General features: G+C 41.2%; 1 protein-coding gene across 2 annotated transcripts in view; it reads right to left on the reverse strand.

Annotated features, from left to right (window-relative positions):
• Positions 1–360: 360 nt before the first annotated feature.
• TSPAN2 (tetraspanin 2) overlaps positions 361–22756 on the reverse strand; it is a 43329-nt gene continuing 20933 nt past the window's right edge. The window contains exons 3-8 of one of the 2 annotated variants that reach the window (XM_079135887.1): positions 15086–15183; positions 13650–13724; positions 12192–12290; positions 10946–11017; positions 5856–5939; positions 361–1079 (exon numbers count right to left, since the gene is read on the reverse strand). In XM_079135887.1, coding sequence (XP_078992013.1) covers positions 1014–1079; positions 5856–5939; positions 10946–11017; positions 12192–12290; positions 13650–13724; positions 15086–15183 — 494 coding nt within the window. In that variant the 3' untranslated portion in view covers positions 361–1013. Of the gene's footprint in view, positions 1080–5855; positions 5940–8997; positions 10747–10945; positions 11018–12191; positions 12291–13649; positions 13725–15085; positions 15184–22756 lie in introns of those variants that run through there. The other variant, XM_079135888.1, reaches the window with a different exon arrangement.

Below are 22756 nucleotides of genomic sequence, written 5' to 3' on the forward strand. Positions count from 1 at the left end.
TAGGAAAATATGTAAACTCAAGTTATGAGGTATTTCAAAGGTACAGTGCCAATAAAAAGTTTCTTTCCCACAATTTGCAACTGCCAGACTTCTTGCTTTAGTTGTTCTGTTCTTACATTTGGAGAAATACAGAAGAGTTTGAGATAAAAGCCCTTTGAGGATATGAGGGTTGCAGTAGTTCAGAGCAGAGTCAGAAAAGGAAAGGGATAAAGCAATACTTACATGTATTTGTATAAGAACGAAATCATTACCTTAAAAGTTTTTCAAAGTTTTTTTTTTTTTTTTTTTTTTTTTTTTAGTTCTAAAAACACTTTTATAGGGCACATGATTGTCTGCATGACTACTCTTTCCAAAGGGAGGGTTTTGTTTTGTTTTGTTTTTGTTTTTAAATACTAGGAAAGCATGACTTATTCAAATTAGATTTTCCATGCTATATTTAGTTTCTACAGATGTGTTCTAAAACTGGTTTACTGTATTTTGGGGAGAGAATGTATATTAAAAAAAAACTCAGGAAACCCTTGTACTCAGAGTCAATTTCAACACTGCACCATGATCTCTCAATTCTGTAGCTTATTGCTTCCATTAAGTAGAAATCCCCAAATTCTCTGTATGTATCTAATTTTCCCGGCTGAAGTCTGAGAAACTGAACTATTATCATACTTTCTGAACAGCCAGGTTTTAAAAGTTTCTCAAAGCTATTCGATATTTTTCCGGTAGTTAAGTAGGTTGTTTCTCTTACATAACAAGAATTAGGAACTCCCAGCAAACAGATTTCTATGATATATATACCAGAAACACACAGCTCATGTGTGACTATGTTCCCAGTCAACACACAGTCATTCACTCAGGGGCAAACCAGTAATGAGTCAGACGTACATACATGTGCAAATGTACAATTGACAGTAAATTATTTTAGATTCTATTGTCCTTTGAACATTAAAAATGAGCTGAGAGATAGCTCTTGTGATTATTTAGTATGAAAACTAGATTGCAATTTTCATGATGAAGTAGCTTCAAATCACATCTCGTGAGTTTCGTATTGCACAGCAAAGGACCATACTGAATATCATGCCAAAGATCTGAAACAAGAAGGAACACTCATTAGTGACTTTCAAATATGTATTATTTGATTAAAAGGTCAGCAAAACTGCCTAGGTGTCTAACTCAAGTTAATAAAAAATAATTTTGATCAATAATTACTGGTTATAAATGGCATGTTTATATGTTCTTTAAAGATGGCTACTAAGACTTCCTTATTTACTGCTTAAATGCATTACTATATTATTATTGTTAACAAATAACAAGTTTCTGTTTTAAGAAAAGTCTGTTTCTAGCTCATAAAACAGTTCTTAATCATTGTAAAAGATTGATACACTAACTGGTTTTGGAATTGTATATATCAGATTAATCCTAGATCTCATTTATGTATTCATTTGAAAAATGTGTTCATAACTTCTTGTTGGTAAATAAGCTTATGACCCAAATAGTTTTCTATTGCCAGAAAAGCTTTAAACACATACTAAAAAGTGGGGCATATTTTCATTCCTGGCCTATTTCTAAGTTCAAATAATTCTTCACTGTTTAACTCAATACTTATACCAATGCACAAACAGAGGTGTTTGAACTATGATCTTCCTGAGTTTTTCTACTTCTTGAATAGTTCTCTTAAAAGCAAAATACTTGGACCAAATCAATGTCCACTTCCATGGTTTGAACAGAAGAATGAAAGAAGATTCTTTCTGTCCTCAATCAATTCCCCTGCAATTGTGCAGAACCTATGGATCCTGTCTGTTGACCCTTCTGTAAATGACTGTCAATTGTTAGTTTTTAAAAATTGGCACCATAACTGATTCTCTCCTCAATTCCATCATAAGTCAGACTCGGATCTGTAAATGCTAAACACAAGGCATGAATAACCAGTTGTTCTGGAAGAGCAGGGCAGACTTAAGTAAGGGCATAGCCAGTAAGGATTTCATGAGTCTGGCTGTCAGAACTCAGTACCAGCATGTGGCAGGGGAGACACCTAATGGATATTTGGTTAACTGGTTACATTGGGCAACTCTGACCTTATTAAAACAAACAAAAAACTAAATATCCCCCAAAGCATAATTGTGTTAAAGGATGGCCCCTAGCTATTAGGAAGTGGTGGAATCTTTAGGAGATGGGGCCTAACAGAAGGACATGGGGTCATTAGGGGCATGCTCTTGAAGAGGATATTAGGATCCTGGTCACTCCTTTCCTTTGCTTCCCAGCTGCCATGAAGTGAGCAGCTTTGTTCCACCTCACGTTCCCCACCACGATTCTCTGCGTCACTACAGGCCCAAAGAGCTATGGGGCCAAATGACCGTGGACTAAAACTGCCAAAACTGAACTAAAATAAACTTTCCTCCTTTTAAGTTGTTTATCTGAAGTATTCTGTCTCAATGATGGAAAATTAACTAACACGCCATGGTTATAAGGTTGGATGCAACCCTAACCTCATCTTAGTAGTACTCTGAAGAAATACCCTCAGAAAGAAATTTCTTCAGTCCCAGCCTGCTGCTGTCAAGAGTCATGGGTGACTTCTTTCAGGCTGCACATTTGTTGAGCTTATAGAATAGTTAGGCTTTATTTGATACCTCTATTATGTAGAATGTTTTCAACATACCTGCCTCAAGATTGTCTATGAGGAGCTGCAGAAATTTCAACCAAGCTAGCCCTGAATTAGATGGGGGGAACCTGACAGATATTGCTCGCTTTAGGGGTTCTCAGCATAGTCTTTTCAACCACTGTCCCACGTCTCTGTGCTCTAAATACAGAAAAAGGAAAAAGTGCTCGTGTGTCCCCTGAGAACTACCTATTCATGGATTTCCTCACTATTTTCATACTTCAGTGAGGGCTGTGAGCGAATCTCTATAGAGGTCTGGAGACTAGCTTGGCATTAGTTCTTATCACCCAACTTCTGGACAATGGAAATCACCTCTTTACTAGCCTCCTGGACTCTAATCTCATCTTACTCCAACCCTTCCCTGATCCTGCATCACATCTTTCTAAACCTCAAAGTCTTCCCTCTCCTTAAAAATGAATTCCAGCTTCTCAGAAGGGCACATAAAAACCTCAATTATGTGAACCTGATACCCCTCCAGTGTCATCTGGTCACTCCTACTTACCTATCCACAGCTATCAACTCCTCTATTATATTCTTCTTTTTTGCTTTAGGAGTACCAAACCCCTGGAGGCATTATGCCTCACACTCTCTTATATGCTGTTCCCTTTGCCTAGATTCTGGGTTTTAGAACACTAAGAACAGCTGGCATTTATTGAGTGCTGTATGTGCCAGATGCTTTATATAAATTAATTTGTAATAATATTTTACATGTAGTCTTCCATTTAATCTTCACAACAATCTTATGAAATTGGTGTATTAAAATCCCTATTTTTAGTTGAGTGTGATGGTGCCTATCTGTAATCATAGCTACTCAGGAGGCTGAGGCACGAGGATCACAAGTTCGAGTTTATCCTGGGCAACTTGGTGAGACCCTGTTTGGTGATGTGGCTTAATGGCAGAGTTCTTGCCTAAATGTGCATGTGGCCCTGGGTTCAATCCCCAGTACCACCAAAAAGCCCATTTTACAAATGATGAAATTGAGGCATAGAGAAATTAAGGTTTTCTATAATTCCAGAGCTTGGAAATAGTGGAACAAGGAAGTGAATCCAAATTTTGTGATGCCAGAGCTTGCTCTATTAGTTACTGTGCTATGCTACTGCTTCAAATCATAGGTAAACTGATATTATGCTATTTTGAATTGAAAATCACTTACCTAATTTAATAGTGGTGGTCTTAAAATAGATGTTATTTTAATGATAAACTCAAGGTCAAAATTAGGTCAATGTTGAAATTTATATCATATCTTAGAGGACTAAGTATGGATGTATTTAATTAACTTTGTTCTTAGAAGATGTACTGCAAATAAATATCTTTGTCCTTTATGAGAATTTTCTTTTAAAATACTGCCATCTAAGAAACACAATGGGTGATAAAATTACCAGGTCCAAGTTGGTTGTGGAACAGGATATTTACATGGTCTCAAAGTATCTTTCCATAAAACATTAACTATGAAGGAAGAAAGAATAATTTAAAATGGGCAGATCTTGGAAGATGCCACTTTACTGATGCGATGACACTTAACATTCCCAACCATTGGGCAAAATGACATCTTGTGGCACCCAAGAGGTACAGTGAGAAAAGCAGAACCATTTCTGTGACATTTCTACACAAAATTCATAACCTCAGACTTAGCATATGGAAACAGCAGACGAACCCAAATTGAGGAAAATGCTACAAAATAACTAGCCCATAATTTGAAAAAATGTTAAAGCCATAAAGGTGAAAAAAGGCCCAACTATGGTCAAGCTTCTCAAAAGGATTAAAAGCACATTATAAGAATCATTTTGGTATTAAAGGATATTGGAATAGTTAACAAACTTAAATGGGGATTTATGAGTGAATAATAGGTTTGTGTGTGTGTGTGTGTGTATGTGTGTGTGTGCTTTTCTTGCAACTGTTCTGTACATTTGGAGTTACTTCAACATAAAAAAAATCAACATTACAAAAAGTGAGATATCATAGGCATCTTTCTTAATAGAGGAACATTGTACTCCTCGTGAAATATTCTTGCCAATTAAAGAAACAATATGATGACTTTATATCCATCTACCAATTTATAGGAAATGTTATGGACAAAATCAGCATACTACAGTGACACAGCCACATCAATGTTTACAGCAGCTCAGTTCACAATAGCTAGATTGTGGAACCAACCCAGATGCCCTTCAGCAGATGAATGGATAAAGAAACTCTGGTATATATACGCCATGGAATACTATTCAGCCATAAAGAAGAATAATATTATGACATTTGCAAATAAATGGATGGAATTGGAGAATATCATGCTAAGTGAAATAAGCCAAGCCCAAAAAACCAAAGGCCAAATGTTTTCCCTGATAAGTGGAGAATGATATATAATGGGGGTGGGGGGTGGGAAATGAGAGACTAATGGGGGAACTTTAGAATATGTAGAAGGAAATGAGAGGGAGGGGGTATGAAAAAATGATGGAATGAGACAGACATCATTACCCCATGTACATGTATGATTTCACAAATGGTATGAATCTACATTGTGTACAACCATAGGAACAAAATGATGTACCCCATTTGTGTACAATGAATCAAAATGCAGTCTGCATAAAATTAAAAGCTAAATAAAAATAATAATAATTTAAAAAATCAGCAAAATAAAGATAATGCAAACCCTACAGGGAAAAACAAACCCATAAACTGTAAAGAAAAAGATAAAGGGGAGTGTATGTGTCATGAGTGAATTGAAGATAAACTGTGTTAGCAAATTTCATATATAAAACACATTGTTATTAGCTACATGTCCACCAAGCTGCACATTGGATCTCCAGAACCAGTTTGCCTTGTTTTTATTCTTTGGCTGACATATTTTCAATTTTGCCACCCCAACCCCTGGTTACCACCTGGTTACCAGCATTCTATTCTGCTTCTACCACTGTGGCTTTCTCCAAGCAACAATTATAATGTATTGAGTTTCTGAAGATCCTGACATAAATGCTATACCTAAGTATATCTATAGGACAATTAGGAATTCGAACACTATTTATGGATTTGATTATGTTAAGCAATCATTAATTATTTTAGTTATTGTTATGATAATGTGGTTATTTAATGAATAAAATGATGTGATGCCCCCCAAAATAAAAAGAGACTGCCATCTCACAGTTCATGAAAAATCATATGCAAAAGTTCAAGGCTCCTAAGAGGGCAAAAAAAGTAAATTCTGGAACTTTCTCACCGTGAGACCTGCAATTCCAATACCGACAATTCCGATGAGCTGGAGTTTAACACTGATTATGGTATCAATTTCATCAATGCAATTCTGTTTTAAAAAAAAAAAAAAGGAAGAAGAAGAAGGAATAAAAACTGCTTGTATGTGTGAATCATCCCCCTCATCCAATTCTTTCCTTCTCTATAGATCATTCTTCTGTGAGAGCTAATCTATGTCAGCTTCTGCCAATATTTAAACCATTCCTCTTGGGTAACATCATCCTGGCAATCTTCAAGTAAAAATGCAATTTGGGGAAAAATACAATCCTCTCCTTTTGGATTCCCTATTTAGGCCAGTGGCTGCTCAGAACCCTGAAATCCGGCTGGAGGAAGCTATTTCTCTGGGATCTGAGGCATATGAAAATTTGAGGCTTCTTCTTACTTTCAGTGAAGAAAAACAAATATCCTTAAAATAAGAACCCCTTGTTTAACCATAAGTTTAAAAGACTTTCTATATACCTTATCCAATTTACTATGCAAGTTAGGCATTACCCATTAAGAAACCAAAAATTCTGTACAGGTTCGACTTAAACAAAGAAAAACTGTCTATGTGGGCCAGGTCTTGGGAGTTAAAGGACCATTCTCTCTTTTGGTGGCAAAGTGGACTGTGGGTTTCTATCCTTTTGCCTGTAAGATGCTTATGAAGCCTGGATTCAAATAACCATCATGGACAGAGCGCAAAACAGATCACCTGTAACCATTATTTGTTTCCCCAGTTTCAAAATCATCTATTTGGAGTCCTTTTAAATAGAGTTATGCTCTCAATCTAACTGTATCCTCAGGCTACTTGATTCTTTTATTTGTCACTGGTCAGCTTCCTCTGATACCCATGTGAGGTCACCACTTCCTCACATCTCTTTTCATTGATTCAACAAACATCCCTGGAGCAACCACTTTGCATCAGCCCCTGAAATGGGTTGGCGGAAGTGGAGACAATAAGACATGGTTTCTTCTGTTCTCACAAAAAATTATATTTCATCCTGGGAAAAGTTTCAGAAACACTGCTGTAGACTGTGGCTTCCTTATATACTGCAGAAAATGGGAGTCAACCTAAAGCACTTCTTCCAGTCTTCCTCTTCTTCACCTCAACTCTTAACACGCTCCCTTCCTTCAGTGCCAGGACTGTCATAGGTGGCAAGCATAGAAAGGGGACATAGCAGTATCATTCCTGACTTCTTTTCCTCTCATTAGTGCCAGAGGTGAGCTTCTCTGTTGAAGGTTAACCTCCTTCCTGCTCTGGGTCTCATTCCCTGTCATCTCTCCAGGATGCCCATGCAGCCAGTTACCTTCCCTCTTTCCTGTACATTAAGCCTCTCCTCCATGGCATTTCAACTCACCAAATAACATCATGTTCAAGTTCTGCAATCTAAGAAAATAATAATACTCATAATACTGTCTTCTGATTGCCCATAGTCCCTCCTTTCCTTCATAGTCAGTTTTCGTTTATGAAAAACAAACTAACAAAACATGTATTGACTATTTAGTCACAAAGGAAGAAATTTGGAAAATGTATGTTAGAAAAAAGAAAATAAGAAATATCTGTACTCCCACCAAGATAACTAACATTTTTGGTGATTCTTAAACAAACACACCCACATATGTAGTTCATTCTATATATTCAATTGTGTGCCTTTCAAACTTAATATTACAATTTCAAAAATGTCTTGTTTCAATAACATTCCTTAAAACTGTTATTCTCAGTGGATGTAATATGATGATACCTTCATCTCATGAAGGTTAGGGTTAAGTATCATCATTTATTTAAAAAATCCCCTATTGTCACATAGTAAGCAACTATCCAATATTTAGCTCTTATGAATAACACTAGAATGAATACCTCTAAACAAAAATTTCTATCCACACTTATCATTCCTTTTTCCTTAGAATAAATTCTGATAAGGGGAATTTCTGGATTGAAGGGCATGAACATACTTAACACCCTGGTCTTACATAAATGCACTAATCTCTTAAGACCATTGTACCAATTTTTTGAAAATGTTCCATTTCATATTATTGTTGCCCAAACAGTATGTTATTATTAAGGCAGGAAAAATAACTTGTCCAATTTCATAGGTTAAACAATGGCATCTCTTCATTTAAATTTGCTATTAATTTTTAAGATCACTTTTAATTACCTATGCTTTTATGTGTTTAATGATAATTTGGATTTGGGGATTTATTTTTTTATGAAGTCTCTTTTCATATCCTTGGCCCAAAGCCAAATTACTTGAAAGAATGCCCTCTTTTTTCATGTCCTGCAGCCTGGGCTCATCATTCACCTTCTTAAATGCTAAATCCTGTTGGTTTTTCTATAGTCACCTCAGTGGACCTTCTTGGGCTTTTAGTTCCCCCGCAAAACCATTGTGTTTTCTGCTTCTGTGTCATTGCTTACACTGTTCCCTCTGTAGGCAGGCTATCCCTTCCCCCTCTTTAATAGCTTAATTACTTCTCACTTTCAAAGATTTAGTTGAGGCATCATTACCTCTAGTCAGCCTTCACCCGGTCCCCATCTTCTGGCTCTCCTAAGCGCCCTCCCTTTGGTACTTCCACAGCACCACAAAAATTTGACACATCATCACTCTGTGCATAACTCCTTTCTTGTACTGTACTCATTTCTGTGTTTACTTCTCCTACCAGACTGCAAGTTCCTTGTCCATAGGGACCTTTCCTTATACATCTTTGTATCCACAGTGTGGGCATGACATAGGTTGTCAGTAGTACTGAACTGCCCTCTATAGTAGCACTTGGCCCTGGAGGCTGACCATTCTCTTCTCCTTTTGTGGTGTCTTCTCACTTGTGTCTGGCTACTCCTCGCAGTTTCCTTACTTGAGCACTCTTTTTTTTTTTTTTTTTTCCTTTGCATAAAAGTTTACATTTTATTTAGGCTTTGGATATTTATTTCAAGACTCTAATATGTGCCTCTGTTACATACATTCTCTCTCTCTCTCTTTCACATGTGTAAAGTCACAAACCAGATTTTCCAACTGCCCATTGGATAGTTCCACTTGTAAGTTTCTATGATTCCTTAAAAAATCACCATATTAAACACTGGACTCATTTTCTTTTCTCCATAACTGGTTCCTTCTTCTTTATTCCTCAACTCAATAAATGATACCATAGCTATACAGGTGGAGGAACCAGAAATCTAGAAGATGGTCCCCTTCCTACTATGGCTAACTGGTCATCAGTCCTGAGGAATTTCCGACTCTCCTCCATGCTGCACTTCCTTGAATGTAACTACCCTCCTTTGCCTCCAAGACTGTGCCCTACCCTGTCTGCCTGGAATATCCCTCTCTTTCGTTTGCTTACTGAACTCCTACTCATCCTTCAAAGTGCATCCTGATAATCACATCAGAGACCCTCCCACAGGCCCAGGTGAGTCTGCTGGGCTCCCTCTCATGTAGCCTTGACTCAGTCTGTGTGGTGCTAATGGCTCCATTGCTGGATGACAGTACTTTACGGGTGGAGCTGTGTCTTGTTCATTTCATTCTACTCAGAAGGACCCAAAACATGTTCAATGGTGATTAATGACACAAGCTGGAACTTACATCTCATCATCCCTTCACAGCAAAATGCCTAAAGGCATTAATGTCGCTGTCTCTATATTCTCCTATTTCCCTCTTTCTTTCTCATGTTATACCTGTGCTTTCCCCAAATACTTCAGTAAGACTGTGTGACAAAGATCACCAATGATCCTCTAAGCAACAAATCCAACAAACTATGTTCAGTCTTCATTAACTGTTCTCTTCCCACATTTGACTTTATGGGCAAACCATCTCCTCCCTTGGCTTCCCAGAAACTGTAGTCTGGACTCTCTCTGACTCTCTGACTCCTCCTTCACAACCTCTTATTCTGGTTTCTTGTCCTCTGCTTGCCCTTTAAAAAACAGGGTCCTTACTCTTTCTTCCTGGGTGTTCTGATTCACTCCTAGGGCTTCAGATACTGCCAACGTGCTGAGATTCCTACACCTATGTCATCCTCTCAGGCTACCTGTAAGTCGCACAGGTATCTAAAGGACAAACTTGGTCAAAACCAAAGTTATCATCTGCCTTCAGGATCTGCTCCCTTCATTATATTCACCTCTCTCAGTGAGTGAAGCCCCTATCCATCCAGTCACCCAAGCAGAATTATGACAAAGTCTCCTTTCCACTCATCCTGTTGATTCTACCTCCTGAGCATTTCTGGAAAATCTCGCTGCCTCTCCTTCACTACTGTTTGTGACTTGCTTTGGCTCCTCATCCTTTCTTACAAGGATGTCACCTAACTGGTCTCCCTCTATTAGTCTCCAACCTTCCATTCTACCCTTCATGCAGGGTAGCCTGAGTACTCTTTGTACAATACAAAACTGTTTATGTCTCATTCTCTGCTCAAAGCAATGGTTTTCTAAAACCTCCAGGTGCAACATCTTTCTTGCTTTCCCTGCCTCTTCCAATGTGTCTATTGCCATTCCCTCTGGGCTCCCTATTCTTCTGCAGTCCTGGAGCTTCATAACAGCATGCCTCTGTTCCTGCTGCTTTCTGGGCCTGGAATGACCTTCCTTTGTTAAAATTCAATTCAAGGATCCCCTTTTACAGCAGCTTACCTAACTCTGCTGTGCTTCATGGTATTCTGTATATACTCTTGCATAGCACTAGAGCCCTAGACTAGTTGGCAAACTGCTGAGGGCAGGGAGCATGTCTTTTTCATCTTAGGGTGTCAACATGCCTGACACAGCAATTAATAGATGAAAGCATTTATCAACACAGTGATTCTGCTGGAGAAATGTGGACCAACATTTTGGGGGCACTCACCTCTGATCCTGGTGAGCATAATACTGTAAACATGCAGGCTCATAACTGGCAAGTGAGCATACCATCATTCTGCAGGGTATTAGGAGGCCACAACTCAGCACTGGTTTATTTTACATGGGAAAAGTTGAGGCCCAGAATCCACTGGGAGAGGTCTCCTAGGGTCCCTGGAAGGTAGGACCTGAGCCTCCCTGCCTCCACCCTGAGGACAAAAACCAGCTCACACACAGGGCAGGGGGGGGGGGGGGGGGTGTTCCTGGTAGAAGCTCACCTTGTGGCCTAGAAGTTCCTTTGGGCATGTGGGTTGGACCTGTTCAGAGCTTTCTTTTCCACAGCACTGAAACTAGAAAGTCAGAAAGAGACTTTAGGACATGAGAGGGGGAAGTGATGGCTATGGTGCCGAGGCAGCAAAGCAGTTACAAGGTCGGTCTCTACAACCCAAACTGCTATTTCTGGAAAGGGAGTGAAGAATCACATCGTCATGCTAGCAAACCAAGAAAATGACTTCCTTAAAGCTGTCTGAGTTCTACGATAGGAAGTGACTCAAGGCAACCCAAACAAGGCAAGAAGCTAATTGACAGTGTCCGTGAAAATTGCTGCTTTTTAGACAGGAGCTGGGCCTTTACAGTCCTTCTTCCCGAAGGGGATTCATATTACCTGCTGAGGAGCTAAAGTTTTATGAGCTTTGAGAAGGGCTCATTAACTGGGGGCTGTCACAGTAGAGAAGTAGTCACAGTAAATCCTAGGGGTCCAAAAACTAGACTGTAAGACTGGCTAGCAAATGGGTGACCTGCCTTAGGGCTGTCCCTGTGAGACAGAGGGACCTGTGTGCTGGTTTATGCCTCTGGGAAACCTGCCAACATTTTTTTTGTGACAGAGAAGATCCAAGTGCCTGAAAACACTTGGCCCAAGCATTCATAGCATTTCCATATCAGTGTCAAAGAAATCAGAACAATTCTGTCTTGGTCCACTTCCTCTGTCAATCTTCTTTGATTAACTGTAAGTAGCTCTGAGCACGCCACTGACAGCACAGTCCCACAGAACACTCCAGAGGAACAGCCTCTCCTGCAACCCTTCATTTTACAAATGAGGGAGATGATTGTGTATCAGGGAGAACCGGTAAATTGCTTAGGGTCACAAAGTTGTTAAGTAGCAAAGATGCAGCTGGAAACTAGCTGTCCTGACTTAAAGGCCACACTTGCTTCTGTCAGACCACCATGCTGCCCTTTGAGAGATACTGACATTTATTTGGGAGGCTTTCTCTGTGTTCTTGTTCATGCCCCTTTGTCTCTTTTGGGCACACTCTGACTTCCTCTTGTGAACTCTGTGGTAGGCCTCTTTCTCCTCTGGGGTTCTATACCGAATGCAAACTATGGTTCTCATGAAGGTTAAAATAGGAGACTGCTGCTTGCCTTTACTGAATTTATTTTTATTTTGAATCCAGGTGCTCAGAGAGAACCTGGTTCATACATGATCTTTAGAAGATATGAGGTTAAGAAAGAAGTAAAGTTACTTACTGCTGAGTGGAAGGTAACAAGAGTCCCATTTCCCTTTCCCCTGTCTTTAAGGTAATCATTATAAGCCTCTTCGTACATGGTCTGTACATGTCGTATAGCCTGAAAAAATACCAGGAAAACTGAGGGCATGCTGAATGGGGAGTTTCAAACACTCTCTTTTCATCAAAGAAAATCCCCTGTTCTATCTCCCTTAAAAACACTGCTTTTCCATATGTTTAAGATGATTCTGTATATATGGAACAGAATAGATTCTAGAGTTTCTTTTCTTTTCGTCATGCTGGGGATCAAACCCAGGGCCTTGTGCATGCTAGGCAAGTGTACTACTGCTGAGCATAGTCCCCGTTGATTCTAGAGTTTCTAAGATGCTTTTGAGGATGAAAGGACAGACTAACCCAAGAATAGTTTCCATAGACCAGAAAGATTTCTTCGAGTGGAGGTTTCCAAACCTGATAGGGCTTCAGCCCCAATGGGACCCCAGATTCCTGGGCTCCACCCAGAAGATTCTGATGTACAACCAGGGCTGGGAACTATGCAATCATGGTACCCCTTGGTTAAAAGGACTCAAGTCTTCTCATGGTATTGTTTAACAGATGTTCATCACTAAAGGAGAATTTCTGTATTCAAATACCATATAAAGTCTGGAGAAGGCTTTCTCAGGCATAAAAGTATGTGACCTCAAATCCATAGAAATCTCAAAATGTCCTAAGATCTAGTTTCACTTCTATATGGAGCTGAGTTTAAAGTAACCTATGAATATAACCAGCTACTTTAGAAAAATTCCAAAGGAGGCGATATATCTTATTTTACAGGTTTATCCTTTTTTACTCTAAAATAAGTTCATGAACACATTATTGATGGTGCATGAATTAATCTGAAATACAGCACTCTTAAAGTTCCATTCTTCTTTCTTTTCCCTTCTAATCTTCTCTACCTCTCAATGTGTTTATCTTTCTAAAAGTCTACTTTCTCTGTGAGTTCTTCTGATAAACTGTTTTGGACACCTGGAGTTGGGCAGCAAATCTAAATTGGCTTTGGGAGCACACAGTAGGTTAAGCTTTAATCTCTACGAATGTCACAGCCTGTGAACAGGCTGAGCCTTAAGGACAAATGAGTCTGACCAGGGACAGACTGGTGATGTATTTTCTTCCTGGACCCCTTTTACTCATGTATATACTCTTGCCTCATTTTGAACTAGGAATAATCTTAAACTAGTGATCTTATTTAAAAAATCATAAACCGCATTATAAATCTAATAAATCCTATGAACGATCTCTCTAGAAACACCTGTGCATGTATATGTATGCATGCTAGTACATACATATGCTCAGTCCTGTGCACTACTTCTAGATTAAGAAGTTCTGCCCATACTATAACTTTGGGCATATTTGATTTTTTAATAACACTCTGCATATCAATATTCTCACAACTTTTGCCATAAAAAAAGTAATTTTTACTTACTACACCCTTGCCTATAAAAGCAAATACTCCAGTGGTTACTTCAGCAGCAAATATCACCAGTAGGCAGGTAAAAAACTGTAGAGGAGAGAAAATACTAATTTCATTAATTTAATACCTTTTCAATGTATTTAGTCCCTTTGCCCCCAGTTCTATTAAAAAAGCATTAGGCAAGGTTATTAGTTTGAACTAATCTAGCAGTAAGCATTTGCCTCTTTAGTCTCCAATATGCAACAGTTATGTCGTTTTTTCATTCATTCACTCAGTAATTGTTTATTGAGCATCTGTTCTGCACCAGGTACTGTCCCTGGTTCTTAGTATACTATAGCCAACCACAATGTCTCTGCTATCATGGACTTCACATTGGATAGAGGAAGATATTCATGAACAAAAGATTTAAAATTTGAATAAAAGAATCTCAGACAGTGACATAGAAGTCTGACCATTCAGGTCAGTGCCTGGCACCTATGTGCTCAATAAATACTTGATAAGCTGAAAAGGCTCTATCAAGATATAAAGCAGGGTCAGGAGATAGAGAGGTACCATAGGGCCTGGGATGGGAGAAGGATGTGGAAAGGTTTCTCTGAGGGTAGCGGAATGAAGGTGTGTGTGTGTGTGTGTGTGTGTGTGTGTGTGTGTGTATGTGTGTGTGTTGTGGGGAGAGGGGGGTCCTCCTGGACAGATTTCTAATTGGGTCTTGGGTTTCCTTTGATCATACCAAGTTCAGTGATAAACTAGAGAGAGATGCCCAACAACAGGGGAGAGAGAGAAAGAATGGACGGGTTAGGAAACAAGTTAGGTGTTTTTATGTAGCAAGAGGTCAGAAGCAGCAGAGGCAAAAAATGCAAAGATTGCAATGAGTAACTAAAACTGAGAGACTGCCTAATAAAAGCAAAGCATCCTTCAGACTCCCTATGAAGAAATACAAAATTTTTCTCTCTTCCTACCCCTCTTCTTTCTTCTTGTTTCACTTAGGCTACATTGGCATTGGCTTTATAGCAGTTAACTGAAATAATTTTTTTTTTTTTTTTGAACCAGAGGTTGGTGGTTAAAATAAGCCACCAGAGGATGTTTGGTTAAGTTATTGATCTTAACCAGAAATGCTCTTCTTGCAGATTACAGCACTTTCCTGCCTATAGGAATCTTTTAGCTGCCTCACCCACAGTGAAATATTATTTTTAAAAAACAATCATAATCGTCCCATACAATTACTATGCACTTTTCTTTACACTAATGACCTCATTTTTTTCACAGTTTCCATATGAGGCAGGAACAAAGATAATATTATTCTTATGCAAGAGACAGAGAAACTCCAGATTGAGGAAGAGAAGTGAGAGTCAAGGGCTCATTGAATCCTGGGGGAGCCGGGGCTACAGGCCAGGCATTCTGACTCCCTTCAGACCAGTGTCCCCACCCCCACCCCCCTGTGCCCCACTTACTGATCCGAGCACACACTGTGACTCCCGCATGGCTCCACAGCACCCAAAGAACCCCACGGCCATCATCAGGGCCCCAGCTCCAACCAGCACATAGAGCCCTGTGGGCAAGAGGTCAAGGGAGACTATTCAGAGCCAGGCTGAGCGAAGTGCCTGGCTCTCTAGCCCGAGGGCCAGAGCAAACAGAATGACCTCCCCACCACAAACTGGGCTCCAGATTCCAGGCACCCCAGAGTATTTGGTTGTCAATACTGTAATGAGCAACACCCGCTGAATACTTGCTGAGCAGGCCATGTGCCTTGGCAGTATGCTGTGATCCTCTGAGGTAGAGGCTACTATTATAAACAAAAATATCCAAAACAGTTTCGGCACCATAACGAAAGCACAAATAACCAGGACAGGAGCAGACTTCATGGGTCAGCACTGCCTTTCATTCAGCAGCGGAGTCAAGCATTGGAAGGGCTCACTTTCTAGGTAGAAAATGGTCCCCTGGTTACAGAAGGGGTCTGTGTTTTATAGTTTACGATGAGGGTGGCTTAGTCATTGGGGACTGAAACAGAATGTGTCAGTTTGGGTAGTCAAGAAAAAAGTTGTAAAAAGCCCAAAACTTATTGTTGAAAGCTCAGAGCCTGTTGTTCATTGTTTATCTCCCCTCCTCCGGGTCCACTGTTACCCAGAGCTTTACTATTTGCTTTTCTCCTTCCAGGACTTATCGGCAATGGGAAAGGGTGAAAGTCCAGGGCCCAGCGCTCAGCGTCCACTCCTCCCTTCAGCACCCATTGTCACTGGGAAGGGATGAATGTTTGCCCTCTTCTTCCCTTCCTCCTCCTGGGTCATACTGTCTTGGGTGTTGTCATTTTCCATATCCTTCATTCAACTGTTACCCCCAGTTCATAGAAGAAAGCCCACGTTAAGGAGGTAAAGGAACCTGCTCAAGGGCACACAGCCAGCAAGGGGTGGAAGCCACAGCTGCCCAACTCCCAGAGCTCACATCCTGGATCATCATAACATGCCTCTTCAGGCCAGGCACTGCACTTCAGATTCCTATACCTTTGCACAGGATATAACATGGTCCACTTTCGCTTTGAATAAAGCCCTTGCTGCTCTGCCACTACAGCTTATGTTTTAAAAGGACATGCTTCTTTCTCTTCCTCTCTCCCTGCTTCTCCTTCATCTCTCCCCATCCCTAATCTCAGGGGAAACAGGATTACCTTTCTTCCCCATCCTAAGCAGAGTTCTCTGTCCTTGAGCACATACCCACCACAGGAATAAAGTAGTGCAGACTTTGGGGATGGCACCAGAAGATCTCAGAAATGACTCTCTCTCAAATTAACAAGTGAATTATAACTCCAACAGAGAGTACATGGAATGTAGCCTTTGAGTTATCTTTTTAAAAGCCCCCAGTTCCTGCTGAGGGGCAGAATCACAGCCTCCAGGACAGGAGTCCCCTGTATGTCTTCTTTGCTAGCAGAGCAATAAATCACCTTCTTCCTTTTTCTCAAAACTGTGTTCTTGTTATTGGATTGGCATCGGGAACAAGGACGGAGCTTTCAGCAACAAGGAGAGTTCTACCATCCACAAGAGATCCCTGACACCGTGGTCAGGAGCTGGTGCCAGGGCTGGGACACAACCAAGGCCAATCTCCTGAGCCCCTGGGCCTCTTGCACTAGAGACTTGATGTCTGTCTCCATCTGAGGGTCTAAAGCCCAGTGTTTGGGTGGGAAGAGCAGCTGCCCAGGCACTGAGTGGGAGCTGCTCAGGCACAGAGGGGGCTTTTGGTCAAGGACAGGAGCAGAGGACACAGCAATAAAATATAGGTTTTATGTGAATTTTCTCCATTAGTGGGCAATACTGTAGACATTGGGCAAAGGAGGTTGTTTGATAAAAACAGCCAACGAGGGCGAGAGACAAGGTCATACACAACAATATTATTAATATGACATTGGCTACACCTATGAGGGCTCATTTTTTCTGGTACTGATCTAAACTAGTGTTGATTTATAAATGTAACCTTCAGGGCAGCCCTGTGAAGCAGAACTCTTATTACCTCCATTCTTTAGTCAGAGAGTCCTGGGCCCCCCAAAATTAAGCCATTTGCCCAAACTCACCAGCTGGTTATTTGGCAGAGTGGGCCTTGAAAGCCAGCTCCTTGCCAGGACTCCATCCTGCCTCTCTAGAAAGAGCAGCAACTTTAATTCGGGTGGTGACTCTACTTCCTACCTAAGTCAAGCTCCAGGAGAGTTGTTCGCACAGGGAAAGAAAAGGGCAGACATGCTCTCTGAGAGAACTTCAGCCAAGCCTTCCCTGATTTCCTTCTCTGATCCCGAGATAAGGTGGAACACAATGAGACCTGGTACTTGGCTGACTTGGAATAATCCTAATAGCCTCTATTTTCTTTTCTGCATTTTACTCAGATGAGTCACCTAGAAACCACTCCCATTTACTGGAGGTGGGGGCTGGTGTCACGCCTCGGTGGGGAACCCCTGAGCCTGCCTTTCAGGCGCTTCCTGGGGCTCCTCTGCGTTGCTGAAAGTGGTTTGTGGGCAGGCCTATCTGTTCACAGACTCGGATGGAGCCGCAGGCGACGCTGCTCTGCTTCCTGCGCCGCCCTGCCTTACTCAGGGTCCTTCTCAGGGTGGCTACTTTGCAGTCCTGAGGGAGGTTCAAGCTTCCTGCTGCTCCAGTTCTGCCACTTCCTCCTGTTCTCTTTTCTCTAAAGGATATTTAATGGGGAGTGGACGTGTTAACAAGGGAAATGATAGCATATTACAACTAATGGTACTGTTGGCTGCAATGCCTAAAAACCTTATTGTTTTTAATAATGTTTTCATTTTTCAAAGCAATTTCACTTCAATCATCTCATGCTTCCTCAAAACAACCTGGTTAGGTAAGACGAGCATTCGTTTTACAAATGGGGATCAGCAGGACGAGATGCTGTACGCCTGGAGACCTGACTTCCCACCCCATACTTCTCAGGGAAACGGGTTGAATGAAGGGCAGCAGCAGTGACACCATATTCAACTCCCTCCCAGAATGTCTCACAGGTGGACCATCTTACTCTATTGAATTCTTGCTTAAAATGTTCCCCCCATTGTTATTGCTACAACTGCGACATGACCATCTGCAGACTCTGCGTGGAGTCACAGCCTAAGGACCAGCCCTCCTAAATCCTCATCCATCCTGCACTCCAGCCATATGGAAATCACTGTGGTCTGACCCTGCCTTGCTCTTTTCTCATTTGGGCCTTTGCAGATTTCCGTATTTGTCTCTCTGTAGATTGTAAGTCTACGAACAAACCTTATTCATTCTATCTAGAATATGCTAAATATTTGAAGTGGATCAAGAGAGTAAGTCAGTTTGGAAGTGCTGAACTGGGCTGCCTCATCTCCCATCTTTGCTTAGGAACCCATCTCAGCAAATATCCATGAAGCCAACATAGGGCCAGACTCTCCAAGGTCAGGCAAATGAGAGTGGAGTCTTCATACCACTGGAATGTAGGAAAGAAGGGTGCTCCTACAGAGGCTGGGGCTCAGTGGGCAGAGGCCCAAGGTCTGAGGAGGAAGAGTTGCTCCACATTGTGCACAGACAGCTTGATCTCTCTGGCAGTGATCCTTATGTTTACAAAACAATGAGCTCTCCGAGAACATAGTTTGGCCAGGTGTGGTGGTGCATGTCAGTAATTCCTGCAGCTGGGGAGGCTGAGGCAGGAGGATTGCAAATTCAAGGCTAGCCTCAGCAATTAAGTGAGGCCCTAAGCAACTTAGTGAGATCCTGTCTCAAAATAAAAAATGAAAAGGGCTGGGAATGTGACTCAGTGATTAAGTGCTCCTAGGTTCAATCTCTGTTACCATAAAACCCCGTATGCTGACTCCAACAGTAGTCCATGCTTAGGCTCTGAGAATCTCAGAGCTCACAGCAAAACCAACCTGCAACTGCCCTAGAACCTCCCACTCCTGAGGCCTCTTTCCAGCCAGCCTCTACTCATGTAGTAGTGCATTGTTGTGACTCCCCCTTCCCAGTGAGCATTGCTTGTGGAGCTGGAGGGAAATCAGAAGAAACCCTGCAAGTGGCAAATTTCTTGGGCCTTCTGAATTCTGTTCCAAATCTGGTTGTAATATTCTGCACAACATAAGGCCACCTATGACTTCCAAGGATACCTTATCTTTCTATGGCCTCCTCCTCAAAAAATAGCTGCTGGATGTATAAGTTAATTTGCAGCATATTTTAATTCCAACATGGTTTCTACAGAGCCCTCTTCTTCCTACAGCACGTGTGACAGACGCATGACCTATTTCCCAAATCCCTCATGCTTTCCAAGCCCTATTTCTCTTGATTTAAAAAGAGGAAACACTTGGAAAACACACACACACACACACACACACACACACACACTTTGAAATTTCATTCTATCACTAATAGCTGGGTGTTGTGATGCCAGTGATCTCTAGTGACAGGCTTCCAACAAGAGCTTTTTCTGAACATCTTTCTCCCTGACAATTCTATTGCTTCTTTCTCAGATTTTGGATACTTCTTTTAAAGCAAGTAGCATCACTTCAGTTAACACAGAAAGGGGAAGGCTTCATAAAGTCCTGTTGGCATAAACTCATTTTAAAATGGCCCTCTCTTTGTAGGGACTGGATATTGGCATAATCATCAGCTTCAGTGTCTTTTGGCAGCAGATAGTTTCACATAACTTGCTAATGACCATTTTTCATCTGAAAAATTTTTTATGTTTCTGCATAAAAACTCTCTCTCCTTCTCTCCTTCTCCTGAATGCATATAATTCCAATAGCCCTCAGTATCCCTGGGGGGTTGCTTCCAGGACCTCCTTCGATATCAAAGTCCCTTTTGTAAAATGGTGTAATATTTGCATATAATCTTCCATATGCTTTAAATCATTTCTAGATTACTTATAGTATTTAGTGCAATGTAAAGGCTATATAAATAGTTGTTATACTATATTGTTTAGGGAATAATCACAAGAAAAGTATCTACATATTCAGTATGTAGATTTTTTTTTTTTTTCAGAATCTTTTTGATCTGTGGTTGGCTGAATCTATAGAACCTACAGTTCTGGAAGGCTGGCTTTAAATAAATATCCAGAGTGTTAGACGGGACTTTGTTCATGGGAAAGGGAGGACTTAGTGCTCTCTAAATAACACCAGTAGCTATCAGCTACTGAGTTTTATTCTCAGTGCTTAACATGTCTCAGTCATGCAGTCACTCAACACTATTGGTAGTAAGTACCACTTCCTGGTGGCCAGCCTGCTCTGAGTGGCATCTATACTGTTAACTTGACAGACATCATCTCAAAAACCTGCAGGCTGAGCAGTTCAATGCTATCAACTAGTCTCTCCTTTATCTCTTCTTCCTATTCTCCTGTGTCATCATGCATTGCAGACAAATCCTTCCTCGGCATGCCCTTGTGACGGTAATAGCAAAAGCCAGCATGTACTGAGAACTCACTTGGAAACAGGTACAGCACTTAAGCATGTTCAAATTTCACGGAGGAGTACTTGGAGACACAGAGAATTAAGTACTTTACCTAAGACTGCATTGCTAATGAGGGGTTAAACTGGAACTGAGCCAAGGTACAAACCCTTAACTGTCATGCCACACTTTCAATAGGAACTCAGAAGAACAGTGACTCTCTTAGCTAGAAATATGGCCATTTAAAAATGGAAGAAGCAGGGGGCTAGGGTTGTAGCTCAGTGGTAGAGCACTTGTGTAACATGTGTGAGGCACTGGGTTCAATTCTCAGCACCACATATAGAAAATAAATAAAATAAATGTCCATTGACCACTAAAAAAAATTTTTTTTTTAAATATGGAAGAAGCATTTTTCTTGAGAAAAGTACTTGAGGTGTCTAGAATTGATGATTCCTGAATTTTCCTCTGAAAGAACAGGGCTGGCATCCTTGCTTGTAGGTAAGTTCTCTTATTCTTCAATTTTGTTATCTTCAATATGAAAATGATTATCTATTCCAACTTGTTGTTAAGTACATGGAGAAAGGATCTCAATGCTATAAACTATAGCACCTTTCTGTTATCCAGCTACTGAGACTGTCAGGTACAAATGAAAACCAAGAAGTTAAAAAATATTACCAGAATGAGTCAGAATTTTTAAAAAGGCAAGCCAGCCCTTAATGTTCAGCATTGGAACACTTTCCTTACACATAACCTCCAGCCACAATCAAAGCCAGGCTCCAGGACTCTGAATTCGACAGGGAGAGACAGCTGCAGCCAGGCTGTGACCCTGGAGAGCCAAGTGGCTCCTGTTTGTGTGGGCAACCCTTCCATGGAGAAAGCTGCTCACATCCTCTGCTTGCAGACATGACCTCATGCGCTCCAGAACACGGGCCCTCCAGCCTCCTGAGGGCTGAGGGGATCTCTCCCCACTCTGCACTCCTAGAAAGAAGACCCTGGAGTGTCTTTCTGTCCAAAAGGCAGGCCAGAGAGGGACAGCAACAGGACATATCAGGGGCAGGTTGTTGGAAATTGGAAGATGGGGGTCTTCTCCTAAGAGTTCACTGAAAGAGGCTAGAGGGGAGAAGGTCTCGGAATCCCTGGTAACCCAAGGCTTCTTACTGCCAGGTCCTCTTTTGCCAGGATTTCCCTCCCTCACCTCAGCAATCAGGGATACCATGGATCAGACTCCCAGCCTCAGCCTGGCCCCAGAGGGCCTCAAGAGATCTCAGCAGGCGGCAGTCAGTCTGACTATCCTCTCCTACTGTCCTCATTTCCACAGCTGGGTCCTCCTGTCTTGGCCTAGGATCTGTCACTCTTCCAGGCTTGGAAGTGGTATCTGGATCTTTACCGCAGGAAGGGAAACTCCATTACCAAGGAGGGAGAACCAAGGATGTCAGAAAGAAAAGCATCTGCTGAAGATGGGACAGTTTTACCAGAGCTTAACAGCCATCTGTCCAGAAGCAGGGAGTTAAACAACATACCTTCCCCAGGGTCCCTTTCAGAGCAGGACTTGAGGCTGGAAGTGTAGTTCTCTCTCTCTCTCTCTCTCTCTCTCTCTCTCTCTTTCTCTCTTTTTTTTCCTTGAGATGGGATCTTGCAAGATTGCTGAGGCTGGCCTTGAACTTGTGATCCTCTACCTCAGCTTCACAAGTAGCTGGGGCTATAGGTATATGCCACTGAGTCCATCTAAAGACTTGTTTCTTGAAGAACCACTTAATTGTGCCATGTCTGTTTAGAATACTCTTTAGCAAAGGGGTCATAAGAGTTTAATGAGCTGATTGCTTTGGAACCTACTCTGCAAAAAAAGGGGGAAAAAAACCCAGTAGATAAAACCACCAAACTGGGTCTGTTTCTTTTTTAAATTCTTTTTACCTCATATTGTACACTATGAGGTAGCATAAATGGTACCCTGGTATATATTTCTTCTTGTTTTGTTGCTAGAGAGAAGGTATTGTTTTTATTTGGAAAATTATTTATTGAGAAAAATATCAATTTCTACAAACATGTATATTGCTCTTCTTATTTATATGAAATATCTGAAGTAGAGAAAAGGTCCCAACTTCACAAGTGTTTTTCGTTGACACCATCCAGGGAGGCAAAAATGAGCAGGCATAGGCCTAGGTATCTGCAGACTTGGGATTTGTGTTGAGTCCCACCAGGAAGAGCTGGGAAACTATGACTGACTGCCAGCCCCTGCTGTTTAAC

The sequence above is a fragment of the Sciurus vulgaris genome, assembly GCF_902686455.1.
Source record: "Sciurus vulgaris genome assembly, chromosome: 1".
NCBI classification, from domain to species: Eukaryota; Metazoa; Chordata; class Mammalia; order Rodentia; family Sciuridae; genus Sciurus; species Sciurus vulgaris.